Source organism: Carya illinoinensis, chromosome 10, assembly GCF_018687715.1.
Source record: "Carya illinoinensis cultivar Pawnee chromosome 10, C.illinoinensisPawnee_v1, whole genome shotgun sequence".
Lineage (NCBI taxonomy): Eukaryota > Viridiplantae > Streptophyta > Magnoliopsida > Fagales > Juglandaceae > Carya > Carya illinoinensis.
This window is the reverse complement of record NC_056761.1, coordinates 34,755,116-34,770,396: the sequence shown is the minus strand read 5'-3', so window position 1 is coordinate 34,770,396 and position 15,281 is coordinate 34,755,116. Positions and strand designations below refer to the sequence as shown.

Genomic DNA, 15,281 nt, shown 5'->3' with positions numbered 1-15,281 from the left:
ACTTTAACTGAATAGAGAGTGAGACATAAAATACATAGTAGTTAAAATTGGAAAAAATGAGTTTTGAAGTAAAATTCCACAAAAAATTTAGGAAGCTGCCCTTATAGCAGGCGTTCAAACTTCTTACCCAAAACCTTCTCTACTTCTTTTGACGGGATAAAAAAAAAAAGAAAAGAAAACCGGGTTGGGCAAAAGATGAGCACCATGGCCGCCTCTAGAGCTTCTTCTTCTTTTTCTTTCTGCTCGATTCCCTGATGCCTATCCCAAAAGGTACTCCTTGAAGATCCCCAATCTCATTCTTGGGTCTCTGGATTTTTAGCTTTACTTTTTGTACTGTTATGTATGTTGTGTCCGTGTAAGTGAGAAGACAACGAGGCTTCGGTTTTAAGGATTTGATGGTTTTGATTCAATGTTTCCCACCTGTGTTCGGAGGATTTCGGGGGATTCTGGCACTAGGATTAGTTATAGGCTTTCCTTAGCGTTTCATTTATCTTTTTCCTGGTCTAGGTAGAGATTGAACGGAAGACTTTTTTTTTTTTTTTTCTTTTCTTTTGATGTTTTTTTTTTTTTTAAATGTAATCTAAATTTTTGTCCTTTTTTCTTTGAATTTTTTTTATTGAATAATTTTGTTGATTATTGATGTGGGTTTGTGAGGAATTTGTTATCTTATTGATAAATCTAGGGCTTTGATGGAAGGGAGATAGACTGGGGATTGATTCATTTGCTTGAAGATGTTTGTAATTGAATTGTTTCTATTGGGAATGGCAAAATATACAAACTTACCAGCAGCAAAAACCATCACCAGGGAGATTAGCTGAGAAATGGGAGATTCTCTCCTCACGGCCCTTTCAATGGAGAATCACCACCCGTCTACGCTCTTGTCCATGGATTCCAGCGCCTCCTCACACGACGACTTGGATTTGGAGATGAATCGGCAAATCATTCTTCACCGTCCGCCGGATATCAATTTACCCTTGTCGGCAGAGCGCAGTCCACCTCCACCTCCTCAGCCATGGAATCTAGACCCCTGTGATATTTTAGATGTTGGGCTTGGTCCACAAGTTTATGAGACGGAGAGTTTTCTTACCATACCCGCAGCTGGAAGGAAATGCGCCAAGCGGATTGATACTATCTGGGGTGCCTGGTTTTTTTTCAGCTTTTACTTTAAACCCGCGATGAATGAGAAATCAAAGGCAAAGATTATCAGGGACAGCAATGGAGTGTCAGGGTTTGACAAATCTGATCTCAATCTTGATGTTTTCATGGTTCAGCATGACCTGGAGAATATGTACATGTGGGTTTTCAAGGAGAGGCCAGAGAATGCATTGGGTAAGATGCAGCTTAGGAGTTACATGAATGGGCATTCTCGTCAGGGAGAGCGTCCATTCCCATTTAGTGTTGATAAGGGTTTCGTTCGATCTCACAGGATGCAACGAAAGCAGTATAGGGGTCTGTCGAACCCCCAGTGTGTGCATGGGATTGAGGTTGTTCCATCACCTAATCTCATGGGTCTTGATGAGGAAGAGCGGAAGAGGTGGATGGAGCTCACAGGTCGGGACATGAACTTAACAATTCCAATAGAAGCAAGTGCTTTTAGTTCATGGAGAAGCCTTCCCAACACAGATTTTGAGCTTGAGAGGCCATCTCCTCCAATAAAGAGTGCCTTGAATTCCCACTCAAAGAAATTGCTTAATGGTTCTGGCCTGAACTTGTCAACTCAGCCATCTAACCATACCAACGGCGATGGAATGGATCTATCACCTGTCAGCAACAAGAGGAGGAAGGATTTTTTCCCTCATGGGAATGATGATGATGTCTACTTGGCTGTAAATCCTCCCTCTGATCGAATTACAGATATTGAGATCCACCCTAATGAACCAAACTGGTTGAATGACTTTAGCGGCGTAATGAAGAATGTCTATGGACCTGTCACTGCTGCAAAAACAATCTATGAGGATAAAGAAGGATATCTGATCATTATCAGCTTGCCCTTAGTTGATCTCCAGAGAGTGAAAGTTTCTTGGAGAAATACCATCACTCATGGTATCATAAAGGTATCTTGTGTGAGCGTATCTTGCATGCAATTCATCAAGCGACATGACAGGACTTTCAAGCTCACAGACCCATCTTCTGAACACTGTCCTCCAGGGGAATTTGTTAGAGAAATCCCACTTTCAACCCGAATTCCTGAAGATGCAAATATAGAAGCTTATTATGATGGGCCAGGATCTGTGCTTGAGATTATGGTGCCAAAACTACGTGTGGGGCCCGAAGAACATGAGGTTCGCGTTTGCCTTCGCCCTCACCTAGGAGGCAATGATCTTATGTTGACATGAGATGATCGTTTATTGAGAATTTTATGGGTTGGTGCTGCATCGTCTTACTAACTCTGTACCATACAGTCTATTCCATGAAACGAAATGTGTCTCACTTTTCTTGAGCAATTTTTGTTCACCAACTGTTATGGTATTTGTTGCGTCCATGAATCGGGTCAGTATTTTTTTGTAACGATTCTTGATTTTTGAACTTATAACTGATTCTAATTACCTAGACATTATTACATTCTCATCAAAATTACCTTCTTGCATGCCTAGGATTTTTATTTTATTTTTATTTTATTGGGTGTATACCTGTCTTCATTGCTAAATTACCTTATGGAGCTTCAAAGTTACTGTAATTTATAAAAACACTTATTGGAGCTGGACGGTTTCCATTTGAAAGGATTATACAGCGAGTTTTGTATATTCTGTTATTTTCAAATCACAGGTATATAGGGTTGTTGGCATCAATTTTACCGTCTCAGAATTGATTATTACTTTTCTTTCGTCTTCCCTGCATACTTCACCTTCTGTTTTGCAGAGTACATAAATAAAAAAATAAATGGTAGTCATTATCCATCAACTATTTCAAGATTAAGATAATACATTCTTTTTTAATTTAAATGGTTTTTATTTTCAGCCAGGAAGTTTCAGTAGAAGCTCTTGAAATCAGGTGCTGATTAAGCCAGCCTACAGATGCAGGAGCACGGTGGTTTGCATGTAGACAGTTGTAGATATAGTTGAGCTTGGCAAAAATCATCTTCCAATCTAACATTTGCGGGTTCGGAGAAAGTGGGTCTGATTGGGAAGGGTAACGACTAGTAACGTGTGCCGGTAGCAGAGTCAACGATAATTGTCTCTTTCGTGAGTCAAGGATGGCGTCGGCGTGTATGATATTTTCTTGTCAATTCACCTGTCTTTTACTTACTAACATTCTACCTTTTGTAGTTGTTCAATTACGACTTTGAAATTAGAACCATGAATTGCATACGAAGGCAGCCCTCCTACATGAGATTAAACAAAGGGAAAAAAATGAGTTTGTCACTTTTATATACTTCTTAAATATTCTACTTACGAGATTGATTAAAATAATTATTTATATTATAAAAAAGTGACACAACTAATCACATTAATAGAATACGTAAAAGAGTATATTTAGATAACTGTACATAGAATTTTTATAAAAAAAAATGATATTTGATAGTTTTAGAATATGTAAGCACGGTAAGAAACACATCCTTTGTTTTATTAACATGACAAGACTTAATTTGTAAGAGATTTTAATCTTAATTTTTTTTAATAAATTAGATCTTATCATGTCAATAAAATAGAAGTTGTATTTTATCCACCAACTTCTAAGTTAAATTTATAACAAAGTTTACCCTTAATTGTTTTCCATTGCAACATGTCTGACTTGTGGAGAATGTTATCTCCTTACTGAAGATTCGAGACATCAACAACGTGCTTTAGCCAAATATGTAAAAACTACGATAGTGAACTCCTTGTTCTCAAGATCGAGAGGACTCAAGTTATTAGTCTGCAATGCAAACTTTCGTTTAAATTGTGCTTATGATTACTGAAAATCACTATGTTTATAGGGAAGAAACCTGTAGTTATTGATTGCATAAGAAAATCAGTGACTTGCAAGACCAATCTCTGTTCTACCTAATCCCAGTAATTACAGGTGCTGCCCCGCAAAGCCAGAAATGTTATATACGGCAGCCGGAAAAATATAGTTACAAGTATAATTATGTATTAATATGATGTGATTAGTTAAAAAATAGATTTTATTGAAAAAAATATTAATTTAAATTTTAAGTATGTATGAATCAGTATTGGTACACAAATTAGTATGCGACTGTTTGCATATAGCAAAACTCTAGACAGTCATGCACCTCGAAATCTTTCAAAGCTTGCTGCACGGACGCAACCTTTTCCCTAATATTATATTATTATTTCATCTTTAAGATAGATAATTCTTAATATCTTCAATGGCTTTCACTGTAACCAACTTTTAATCAAATTTTAGACTTAAAATTGGCTAAACCATTGCCAATCTCTATTCTCTATGGAAGCACATATTATGTTTGAAGTCACTAAATAGGAAACATCCATTTAGTTGAAATTACGTCACATCGCATATGTACAAGAGAGAGTTACTTCAATTGAGGATTTTGGTAAATTAATTACAAAAGAACGATTTTGTTGACCAGAGAATGTCCAGACATTTACCTAAAAATTCGACTTCATCCGAACCCGACTGTTGGAAAAGTCAACTTTGAGCATACAGAAGCCTAACCTAACATGAGCTAAATCCATTATATATATATATATATAGAGAGAGAGAGATATATAAATTGAAGTCTCTAAAAGTAAACACTTGCATATTTCGAGAAAATAAAATTTGCCTCGCAAGACGTTCCCGGGCAAACAATGTCCAAAACGACGGAATGCAAAACATATAATAATTCGGCTTTGAACAAAAAATACAGATAAATTTCAAAGCCCCATTTTAGTCCATCAAAAGCACCATAAAACTAAGAATCGGCCCAGCCCCTACGAAGCTAAGAGAAATTTAGTCAACTTCCTCGATCTTGGGGCCTGCACCACTTCCTCCAGCATGAGCATGACCGGGACCATCTTCGTCTACTCCTCCGCCCATGTCAGCACCAGCACCTTGGTACATCTTGGCAATGATTGGGTTGCAGATGCTCTCCAATTCCTTCATCTTATCCTCGAACTCATCTGCCTCACCGAGCTGGTTGCTTTCCAGCCATTGAATGGCCTGCTCAATGGCGTCCTCAATCTTCTTCTTATCATCTGGAGAAAGCTTGGCTCCAATCTTCTCATCCTTCACCGTGTTCCTCATGTTGTATGCATAATTCTCCAAGGCATTCTTTGCCTCAACCTTCTTCTTGTGCTCTTCGTCCTCAGACTTGTACTTCTCTGCCTCTTGAACCATCTTCTCGATCTCGTCCTTGGAGAGCCTACCCTTGTCATTGGTAATGGTGATCTTGTTCTTTTGACCAGTAGTCTTGTCCTCGGCAGACACATTCAATATACCATTGGCATCGATATCAAAGCACACTGTGATCTGAGGTACACCCCTGGGGGCAGGAGGGATTCCTGAAAGCTCAAATTTACCAAGCAAGTTATTATCCCTGGTCCTTGTTCTCTCACCCTCGTAGACCTGGATCAACACACCAGGCTGGTTGTCAGAATAGGTAGAGAACACCTGCTCCTTCTTAGTGGGAATGGTTGTGTTCCTGGGAATTAGCACAGTCATGACACCACCAGCTGTTTCAAGTCCAAGGGAGAGAGGTGTGACATCCAAAAGCAACAGATCCTGCACCTTCTCATTACCCTCACCGCTCAAAATAGCAGCCTGGACTGCAGCACCATAGGCAACGGCCTCATCAGGATTGATGCTCTTGCAGAGCTCCTTCCCGTTAAAGAAGTCCTGCAAAAGCTGCTGGACCTTGGGAATTCTGGTAGAGCCACCGACAAGCACAGCATCATGGATGGTGCTCTTGTCCATCTTAGCATCCCTCAAACACTTTTCAACAGGTTCCATGCACTTTCTAAATAGATCCATGTTGAGCTCCTCAAATCTGGCACGTGTAATTGTTGAATAGAAATCAATACCTTCATATAAAGAATCAATTTCAATGGTAGTTTGGGCAGTGGAAGAGAGAGTTCTCTTAGCTCTCTCGCATGATGTCCTCAACCTCCTGAGAGCTCTTGGGTTGCCACTTATGTCCTTCTTGTTCTTCCTCTTAAACTCCTGAACGAAGTGGTTCACCATTCTGTTATCAAAATCTTCGCCGCCAAGGTGAGTGTCACCAGCTGTTGCTTTCACCTCAAAGATACCCTCTTCAATAGTGAGAAGAGACACATCAAAGGTACCACCTCCAAGATCAAAAATCAAGACATTCTTCTCTCCAACGCTAGTTGCCTTCTTGTCAAGACCATAAGCAATGGCCGCAGCAGTGGGCTCATTGATGATACGCATAACATTGAGACCAGCAATAACACCAGCATCCTTTGTAGCCTGACGCTGAGAGTCATTGAAGTAGGCAGGGACAGTGACAACAGCATTTTTTATTGTGGAGCCAAGATAAGCCTCGGCAATCTCACGCATCTTTATTAGAACCATGGAAGATATTTCTTCAGCTGCAAATTGCTTATCCTCACCCTTGTAACTGACCACAATCATGGGCTTATCACCAGGTCCAGGAATGACCTTGAATGGCCACAATTTAATGTCACTCTGAACAGAAGCATCACTGAATCTGCGGCCAATCAGCCTCTTAGCATCTGCAGAGATAGGCATGTGTGTACCTTACGTTAGAATCTAAATGAACCGAAGTTGATTATTTAACATGGAAGACATGCACTACATATACAAACATCCAACAGGCACTTATAATTTGAGGAATAGAACAAGTCTTGTTATACAGTTAAAAACTTTGGAGGAACATATGCCTGAAAAATCAACTCCTCTCACATGAAATAATGTGTAAATCATCTTCAAAGCCACTAAATAACAAACTTTCTTTTTATAGGTAAAAGCAAACAACTGAAATGAGATAAACATAAGTTAATCCTAGGGCCAAAACACAGGCATAAATAAAGATTCTCCACAGTTCTAAAACAACCTATTAAAAAACATTCCTATACATCTTTCGTTATTTACTTATTATCCAAGTAAAAAAGTACTATGACTGGTTGTTTATGACTAACTAGCTCTTTCATATAACATGCCAAGATAAAATACGGTAAAAAATTCGGCATATAGGTTGCAGTGCTAGTCTGAAGTTCCATATGGTAAAACAACGTCAATACAAACTCAGCAACAAGGATCTGAACAAGTATATAGGAATACTAATTATTCCAAGATAAACGATACCTTAAAACCGTAAAATAACTTAGATTTAACACTTACAACGAAAGTACAACCTATGTGCAACAATATAAAGGAGATTAAAATAAATACAAGCACAACCATTCAGATCTAAAAATCAGTGAAAGAAACGAGTTCATAGGATCGCAGATCTCACCGAAGACGGTGTTGATGGGGTTCATGGCAACCTGGTTCTTGGCCGCATCGCCGATCAAACGCTCCGTGTCGGTGAAACCAACATAGGACGGAGTGGTTCTGTTACCCTGGTCATTAGCGATGATTTCGACACGATCGTGTTGCCACACGCCCACACATGAGTATGTGGTACCGAGATCGATCCCGATCGCTGGGCCTTCTCCTTTTCCGGCCATTGTATGATTCTTTCTAAGCACGGCCGACGAAAAGGAAACAAAGGAAGGAAGGAGAGGGAGATCTGAAAGTTAAAGAAAGGCGGGGCTGCTAGGTTTCCGAAGTGAAGGAGGAGGAAAGGGTTAAGCGCAGCTTATATATAGTGTTAGGGTTAAGGATTCGAGAATGTTCTAACATTTTGAAGTTATGCAGCCGTTGGATCTCAAATCGAAAATGAAATCGGACGGCTTCAGATTATTTCGATGTATCCTTCTCGTGCCAGTGTTGACTCTCGCTTCCATAGTTCCGTCTCAGTTCTACTTTCTCCCGTGTCCTGTCCGTGTGCAGTGCGCACTAATGATTTCCAATTTTCCCGGTTTTATTTATTGTTTGAGCACCCATTTCCCGGTCTCTTATTACTTGCCTCTTGTTATCTTTTCCAACTACTTTTGCGGATAAACATATTCAAATTTTCTCATACCTTCGATTAACCAAAAAATATATATATATATAATATATATATATATTTATAAAATTCTATTATATATAGTCATTTTTATATATTTTTTGTATATTTTATTATTATGATTAATCAAAATAATTATTTTATATTAAAAAATAATATAATTAAGCACAATATTAAAATGCGTAAAAAAATATATAAAACTGATTACATATAGAATTTTTATTATTTATAACATCTTTAAAAAAAATTACTTATAACTTATTAATCTTGATCATCATCTAATTTATTTTTGAAAAACTAAATTACGATCTCTAGAAAATTTTCAAAAATTTATACTTTTTTTTATTATCAAATGATGGTAAAGGAATACCTCATGACTTATATAGTGTCCATAGTAAGAAACTTTTTAAATGAGATTTTTAAGTATCTTAGTTTTATGGGTGTTGAAAAAGTGAGTGAACATATAAATAAAAGTCTCTCATTGATTTTTAACATCTCCTTGAAACCAGCGTCGACCCTGCTTGCTCTCTCCCTCTAAAACCAAATCCATTTTCTTCTCGTCTTCATCGAGTGAAGGGGGTTTGGAGCTTAGGCTTTGACCACCAAGATCCAAACCCCCTCCTCCCTGCCAGCCCTATTGGCATTTTAATGCTTTTTAGTTTTTCCTATAGTTTTTTTCGTTGCTTTCCATCCTCAGCGCCAACCCAAGATGATCTTCTATTTTCTGGCATCCTCCGACCAACACGCAACGCCAATTTAGCCCCTCCGGTCACTGATCTATTAGTTCACGAAAGAAATATCTGTTTCTGCTTCGCACGTTCGACGCACACGCGGCCTCTGCCGTGCATGTTTTCAATGCGTTGCCGTGTCTTGGAGTGGTTTTGGTTGCCACGCACGGCCCCATCGGCTTCAGAGGCCTTCGCTCCTCTGGAGTTGTTCATTCTTTCACCTCCTCAGATGGCGCGTGACTTACACACGCAACCACTGCCTATGTTGGCTACTTACCGACGACTTGGCTCAATATCAGGCTGTTGTTTTATGTTACTGCTTTCTGTAACCTGTAATCTTATTAGAGGGGTTGAGTACCTCCTCAAAAATCATCTCAACACGATAAGTGACAGTGCACCCATCACCTTCACCGCTTTTAGCAGAGGAACTACCATCTACAGCAATGGTTCCATTGTTTGCTTTATTGCAAACACTCTAATTCCTTCTTTTCAAAAGACAACGTCCTCATGTAGGAGATGGGTAGAGTTCAAGAAATTGGTCTCAAATAAACTATTTTTTTATCACTTTACATTGTTATTTATTATTTTTGGGTCTTTGTTGGGAACCCCACCGCTCCGCATGTATCATGTTTTTAGTTTAATGATATTGACTTACTTAGAAAAAAATAATAATAAATAAAAGCCTCTCATCTCTCATCTCTTAGTAATTTTTTAGAGCAAACCATCTTAAACTTTTAATGTTAAAGTGTAAATTTGTTTTAGGAGATTCTAGTAGCTTCTTTAAGCGACATAAATATGCAATCACAATAACTTAATGTGGGTTGTAAGATGAGTAAAGATTTAGATTTAAGAAATCTGCTAATGAAATTTGAATAAACCTTGTTTAACACAAAATTATAAAATAAGGTAATTTTTGTTTTCTTATGTTTAAATTTTCTGCTTGTTTGAAAAAATATTCATTATTTTCTGTTTTTAAGTTTTTGTAAGATTGATCTTGAGCCTTGATGTTTTTACTTTTTTAAATTTTTTTTATCTCTTCATTTTTTTTTTCTTTTCATCTTTTTTGGATTCTTTTGAATTTGTAATTCCTTTTAGCCAAGAGATTTATGTAAAATTTTAATGGAAGAGATAGATTAAATAATGGTAGCTTTAGGAAGTGATTGCCAAACTCGACAATTTTTAAGAGATTTCAAATTGGAGAGAGAGAGAGAGAGAGAGAGAGAGAGAGAGAGAGAGAGAGAGAGAGAGAGAGAGAGAGAGAGAGATATTTATGTATATGAAATTGGAGAAGAAGATGCCAGTCCGTCTAGTGTCGAATTTCTTAATTTAAAATTGAGTTCATCATGACCTCTTTTAGGGGGAAAAAAAAAAAGAAAAACCCTTGTTGGTTTAGAGTCATTGCCTAGTTTCATCTTTATTTATTCTTATTACTAAAATTATTTTATCAAAAAATTAGTTCAAGAAATATCACAACATTTGTGTCGATAACGAAGTAAGAGTTTTGTTACGTACAAGTAAAATTACGTATTAATCTACAAAATAATACTGATTCTTTCATATTTAAAATTTAAATTAGTACTGTTTTTAATAAAATTTAATTTTTGACTAATCACATTAAATTGGTGCATATTAATATACAGTTATACTTATAATTAGACTTTCTCTTGATGATATATAAAAATTGTTTTAATATATATATTAGGAGGATATTACAATTTGATTATTTATAATTTAGTAAAATAGAATTTCCTGCAAAATAATAAAAATTAGTTAACATCAAGCTTTCGGATTCACTTTTGGGTGGAAACTGGAAAGAGAGAAAATCCGAAGGGGCCATAGCCCATGTCATTTTATATGTCACGTCTGGCGTCTACTCACAAATCCACATTTACGAGTTCTGATTCGCGAAGAAAATAAAGAAGCACGCCGAGCCGAAAACTTTGCTGGCCACAGGCGGGCGGCAAAGAATCCGTGGAGTTGGTCAAGCTTACGTGCTTCTTTCGTTACGAATCTGGTCCCCTCCAGTTTTAACGAAACTAGTGGAGAGACCTCATCCCATGCTCTGTTTATTTTATAAATAACAAAGAATAAAATTAGTATAAAAATTTGTATACAATCAGGATATGGTGTTTTTTACACTCTTGTATGAAACGAATATAAAAGAATATTAGGGCCAGCTGAATACATTGTAGGGTCTAAAACGAAATTTTGAGTGAGATATTTTTTATTTTAAAAAGTAAAATGCAAGAAATTTATTTTTATTTTAATTTTTACATTACATTTTTATTTAAATATCACTCTTATCGTTTAGCAAAACAGAATTACCTAATTAAAATTTTATACGACATTCTCAATTAATAACCGACTTAATCTTTATTAAAAAAATATCGATTTAGAAAGAATTTCATCAAAATTACTTTTATCATATGTGCTTTAGATTTTCAAAATCAATTATATCCATTATTGTAAATAAAGTTCTATAGATCCATGCATTTAGAAAAAAAAAAAAAAGGGACCATTATCTCTTCAAATAATTATACTAAAACATTTTATCAACACTAAAAAGTAGATTTTTCTCTTAATATTTTTCATACTATATATTAAACTAATAATGATAAAATACAAATGTACCATATGTGAAGTAATTATTATGTGGAGATAAGTTGAGAATCTTCATGTCTCAGTACCAACACTAGAAATGAAAAGGAGATGGATAAAAAAAAAATTTCGTCATCATCAAGTAAACTGAAACATAATAAAAAAATCTAAATAAAGAAGTTCCAATATTAACATATAAAGATTCAACAACACTCAAGCAAAAAAAAAAAAATCATGCCAATGAGTACATTATTGGTAATTAAGAGTATTATTAACATATTTATAAATTAATGACTTAATAAGAAAATAAAAATTTTGGTGATGAGCCAAAAGATTAAAAAAACTATAAACCAAGAAAAGTGTAATAAAAGTTGAGTTTTCAGAAGAAAAGAAAAATACGATTAACTAGAAAGATAACTTATTACATAAAACCTATTTAATATTATTAATATTTTTTATTGATTTATTCAATTTTTTCTAATTATTACTTTTTTTCCTTTAAAAAAATTTTATTAGGAATATTTTTGGAAGGCTTTCTTCCACTAGGGCCTTATGCAACTGCTTAGATCGCCTAATGGAAGAGCCAGCCTTGAAGAATATGGGTGGTGGTATTGATTTCTTGAATTTATCTCTTCAAAGTTATTATTGGTGCAAATTATACTTTTCTTTTTCTTTAAAAAAAATATTTAGTAAACATCCTTAATTATTAAGAAAAAAATATAACTTCATTAATATTTATTTTCTTAATCATTAAAAAAAATAAAAATATTTAAACTATAATTTTGTAGGGACAAATTCATGAGACGAAATTTCATTTTCCAAAAAATATATATAAGCTTTCCATTTCTTGTGGTGGCACTAGATTTGGTTTCTAGCTCTAGGTCTTTTCAGATCCGGCAATATTGAATTTGAAATTGGATAAAAATGACCTGAATGGTAACGTACACAATCTAAACAATGTTGCTACTCTAGTAAATTAGGAAGTTTTAAACGTTAGAGTTGAATATTGATTTCAGTTCTGCTGTTCCAGTGCATTACAAAATATTATAATAATTCTACTTATCATTTTTATATATTATATTATATATATATATATATTTTATTTTTCCTATAACAAATATGTAGTGTATGAATGATTAATAGAACAATTTAATTAATTTAATAAGAATAAAATATTAAAATAATTTTAAAATATATAAAATATGGTGTAGATTGATAAGTAGTATCCCTCAAAATACTATTATATGCTCTAGTACATAGGGCTGAAAATCAATACTATTAGTGTCGTTTCAGTCACACCGATAGTTTTTTAAAGAGATGGTATCGACCAAGATCGGTAGGTTAAGGGAGAGAAAACCGATGACGTCGGTCTTAGTGTGATTTCAGTCGGTTCACCGGTTTCTAATCAGTTATGCAAACACAAATACAAAGTTACAAACTTAGAAAATGACCAAAGCCTAAACCTCAATCATGATCCCTAATTGGTAACAAAAGCAACAAATATGGAAAATTTTAAAAAATATACTACATATTCATTGATTTATAGTGTAAAATTTCATAACAAACATACTCAAAAACTAAAAATCATACCAATATAGACATACAAATTTCAGAGTCACAGACATAGAGATTTGTTGAGAGAGAGAGAGAGAGAGAGAGAATTCAAGTTTCAAAGTTGACATTGAGGTGAGTGGATCTCACTGGCAGCATGAAAGAGGAGAGATGATGTGCGGTTGCCAACTTGAGAGAGAGAGAGAGTCTGAAAGAGAAATTGAGAAAGAGAGAATCGAGAGAAGGATGAGGAGGGGAAGGGGTAATAAACCCTAAAATGATGTTTGTTGATGTATTAAACCAAACGGTGTCGATGATTTTTTTTTTTCCAAATCTCATGTGTAAAATGACGCTGTTCCTAATTACTATCGGTATCATTTTAAGTAAGATATATATAAATATATACATATATATTTGCTATTAGCCGATTCAGTGGTTAGACATTGGTTTAAACCAGGATCGAATCGGTCGACGTCGATTTTACCAAATTTTTACAACCAGCCGACCAGTTCTCCACTGGTTTTGGACTCTAGCAGTTGATTCTTGTCGGTGATGGCCGGTTCGATCGGTTCCTATACACCCTTACTAGTACATGTCGTTGCTTTAGTGAGATTGAGATGTTCTAAACGATGTTGCTGCTCTAGTAAATAATTGAAGGATGTCTAAACCATGTTGCTACCTATTCTTTTTATTGAAGTTCTAAACTTTAGAGTTGAACATTGATTCCTTTTGTACATGCTAATACTCTAGTGCATTATAAAACAATTTATATATATGTATATAGATATAATGCATTATAAAACATTATGGCATGCTCTAGTATATGTTGTTGCTCTTAGGGGTGGGCAGCGGGCCCCGGAACCCTCTTCTCCGCCCCGTTCGCCCCACCCCCACATATGCAAGGCGGGGCATCCGCACCGCAACGGCAGGGTACGGGGGACCCCGCTCTTATGGGATGCCCCCATCGGAGGCAGGGGACGGATACGCCGCTACCCCGACTCGGTTTTCCCCCACCCCACCCCATGTTATATATATAATATCGTTTCATTAAGTGGCTTAATGAAACGACACCGTTTTGACTATTACAGAACGGTGCCATTTCATTAAGCGGCTTACCCTAAGGGGTTAACCCCTCCCCCCCGCGTCGCCCCCTCCCTTCGGCAAGCTTCTCGAAATCTCTCTCTCTCTCTCTCTCTCTCTCTCTCTCTCTCTCTCTCTCTCTCTCTCTCTCTCTCTCTCTCTCTCTCTCTCTCCTACCCCAGTACCCTGTTCTCTCCTCCCTCTCGCAGTCTCGGTTGGAGACTTGGAGTCGCTCTCGTTCTCTCCTCTCTCTCGCACGACGCCGCACGGTACACAGTAAGTTAGCTCGTACGCTTTTTCTCCATTGTTTTTTATTTTTTTATTTTTGTTGAGTTTTAATCAGAGATTGGAGGAATGATGGGTTGAATCAGAGATGGAGGATGAGATTTGTGACTTGTGTGCTATGGATTCGTGATCATTGTGCATGTGTATTTAGTGTTAGGGTTTTCTTGCTGTGATTGTTTCGGATTCCGTCTAAATTGATTGTTTTTCTGTAAAGTTAATTGTATTGAAGACCCTTAAATTGATTTAAGGGTTTCATTGATTGAAACCCCTAAATCAATTTAGAGGAACAATGCAAGAAAAATCCAATTTTAAAATCTTTAGTAGAGAAGGGTCAATTTAGACTAGATATTAAAATGGCGGATGAGAGTAGTAGGGCCGGGGGTCCAACATTGAAGGGGTATACGAAATATAATCTCGATGAGTGTAGAATGAAGTTAGCTCATATGATTGTCATAGACGAGCTACCTTTTCAGTTTGTGGAGGTTAAAGGGTTTTAAGAATTTGTCCAAGAGTTGGAACCGAGATTTGTACTTCCTTCTTGTCACACTATGGCAAATGATATTAAGAAGATGTACTTTCATTATAAACATGTTTTGAGGGGCCAATTGGCGGGTTTGGTAGTTTGCCTCACTACCGATACTTGGACTTCTATCCAAAATATTGAATTACATGTTGTTGACTGTGCATTTTGTTGATTCTGATTGGGTTTTGCACAAAAAGATTATTAAATTTTGTCAAATAACTGATCATAAGGGTGAGACGATTGGGAAGGCCTTGGAGGCCGCAATAAATGAGTGGGGGTTGGAAAAGATTTTGACTGTTTTGGTTGATAATGCGTCATCTAATGATGTTGTCTTGGGATATCTAAAAAATTATTTTAAAGATGCAAATAAGACATTTTTGGGTGATGAATATTTGTATGTTAGATGTGCTGTACATATTTTGAATTTAATTGTAACTGAGGAGTTGAAAGATGTTGATGACTCGATTGTACGAGTTAGAAT

The 15,281-nt window shown here is 36.2% G+C and overlaps 2 protein-coding genes across 5 annotated transcripts; one reads left to right on the top strand and one right to left on the bottom strand.

The window, feature by feature from the left end:
• Positions 1–112: 112 nt before the first annotated feature.
• On the top strand, positions 113–3,368 carry LOC122279412. Of its 4 annotated transcripts, none has more exons than XM_043090063.1 (3): positions 113–270; positions 683–2,282; positions 2,963–3,368. In XM_043090063.1, exons 2-3 carry the CDS (start codon positions 822–824, stop codon positions 2,996–2,998), a joined length of 1,497 nt encoding a protein of 498 aa, XP_042945997.1. In that variant the 5' UTR covers positions 113–270; positions 683–821; the 3' UTR covers positions 2,999–3,368. The 4 variants fall into 4 exon arrangements, with proteins under 4 accessions (XP_042945997.1, XP_042945998.1, XP_042945995.1 ...); XM_043090064.1 differs by having other exon boundaries at positions 2,959–3,368; XM_043090061.1 differs by lacking the exon at positions 2,963–3,368 and having other exon boundaries at positions 683–2,587.
• Positions 3,369–4,675: 1,307 nt separating this feature from the next.
• Positions 4,676–7,713, bottom strand: LOC122279411 (heat shock cognate 70 kDa protein 2-like). Its single transcript, XM_043090060.1, has 2 exons — positions 7,379–7,713; positions 4,676–6,635 (listed from the first exon to the last, which is right to left on the bottom strand). The coding sequence occupies exons 1-2, from the start codon at positions 7,590–7,592 to the stop codon at positions 4,894–4,896; spliced, it is 1,956 nt and encodes a 651-aa protein (XP_042945994.1). The 5' UTR covers positions 7,593–7,713; the 3' UTR covers positions 4,676–4,893.
• Between the last annotated feature and the right edge of the window lie 7,568 nt (positions 7,714–15,281).

Bases quoted from the DNA above. Each gene is read 5' to 3' on its own strand.
- LOC122279412 (XM_043090061.1), top strand. From the start codon at position 822: ATGGGAGATTCTCTCCTCACGGCCCTTTCAATGGAGAATCACCACCCG.
- LOC122279411 (XM_043090060.1), bottom strand. From the start codon at position 7,592: ATGGCCGGAAAAGGAGAAGGCCCAGCGATCGGGATCGATCTCGGTACC. The intron at 6,636-7,378 runs GTGAGATCTGCG...CTATCTCTGCAG, and splicing joins CCCCATCAACACCGTCTTCG to ATGCTAAGAGGCTGATTGGC.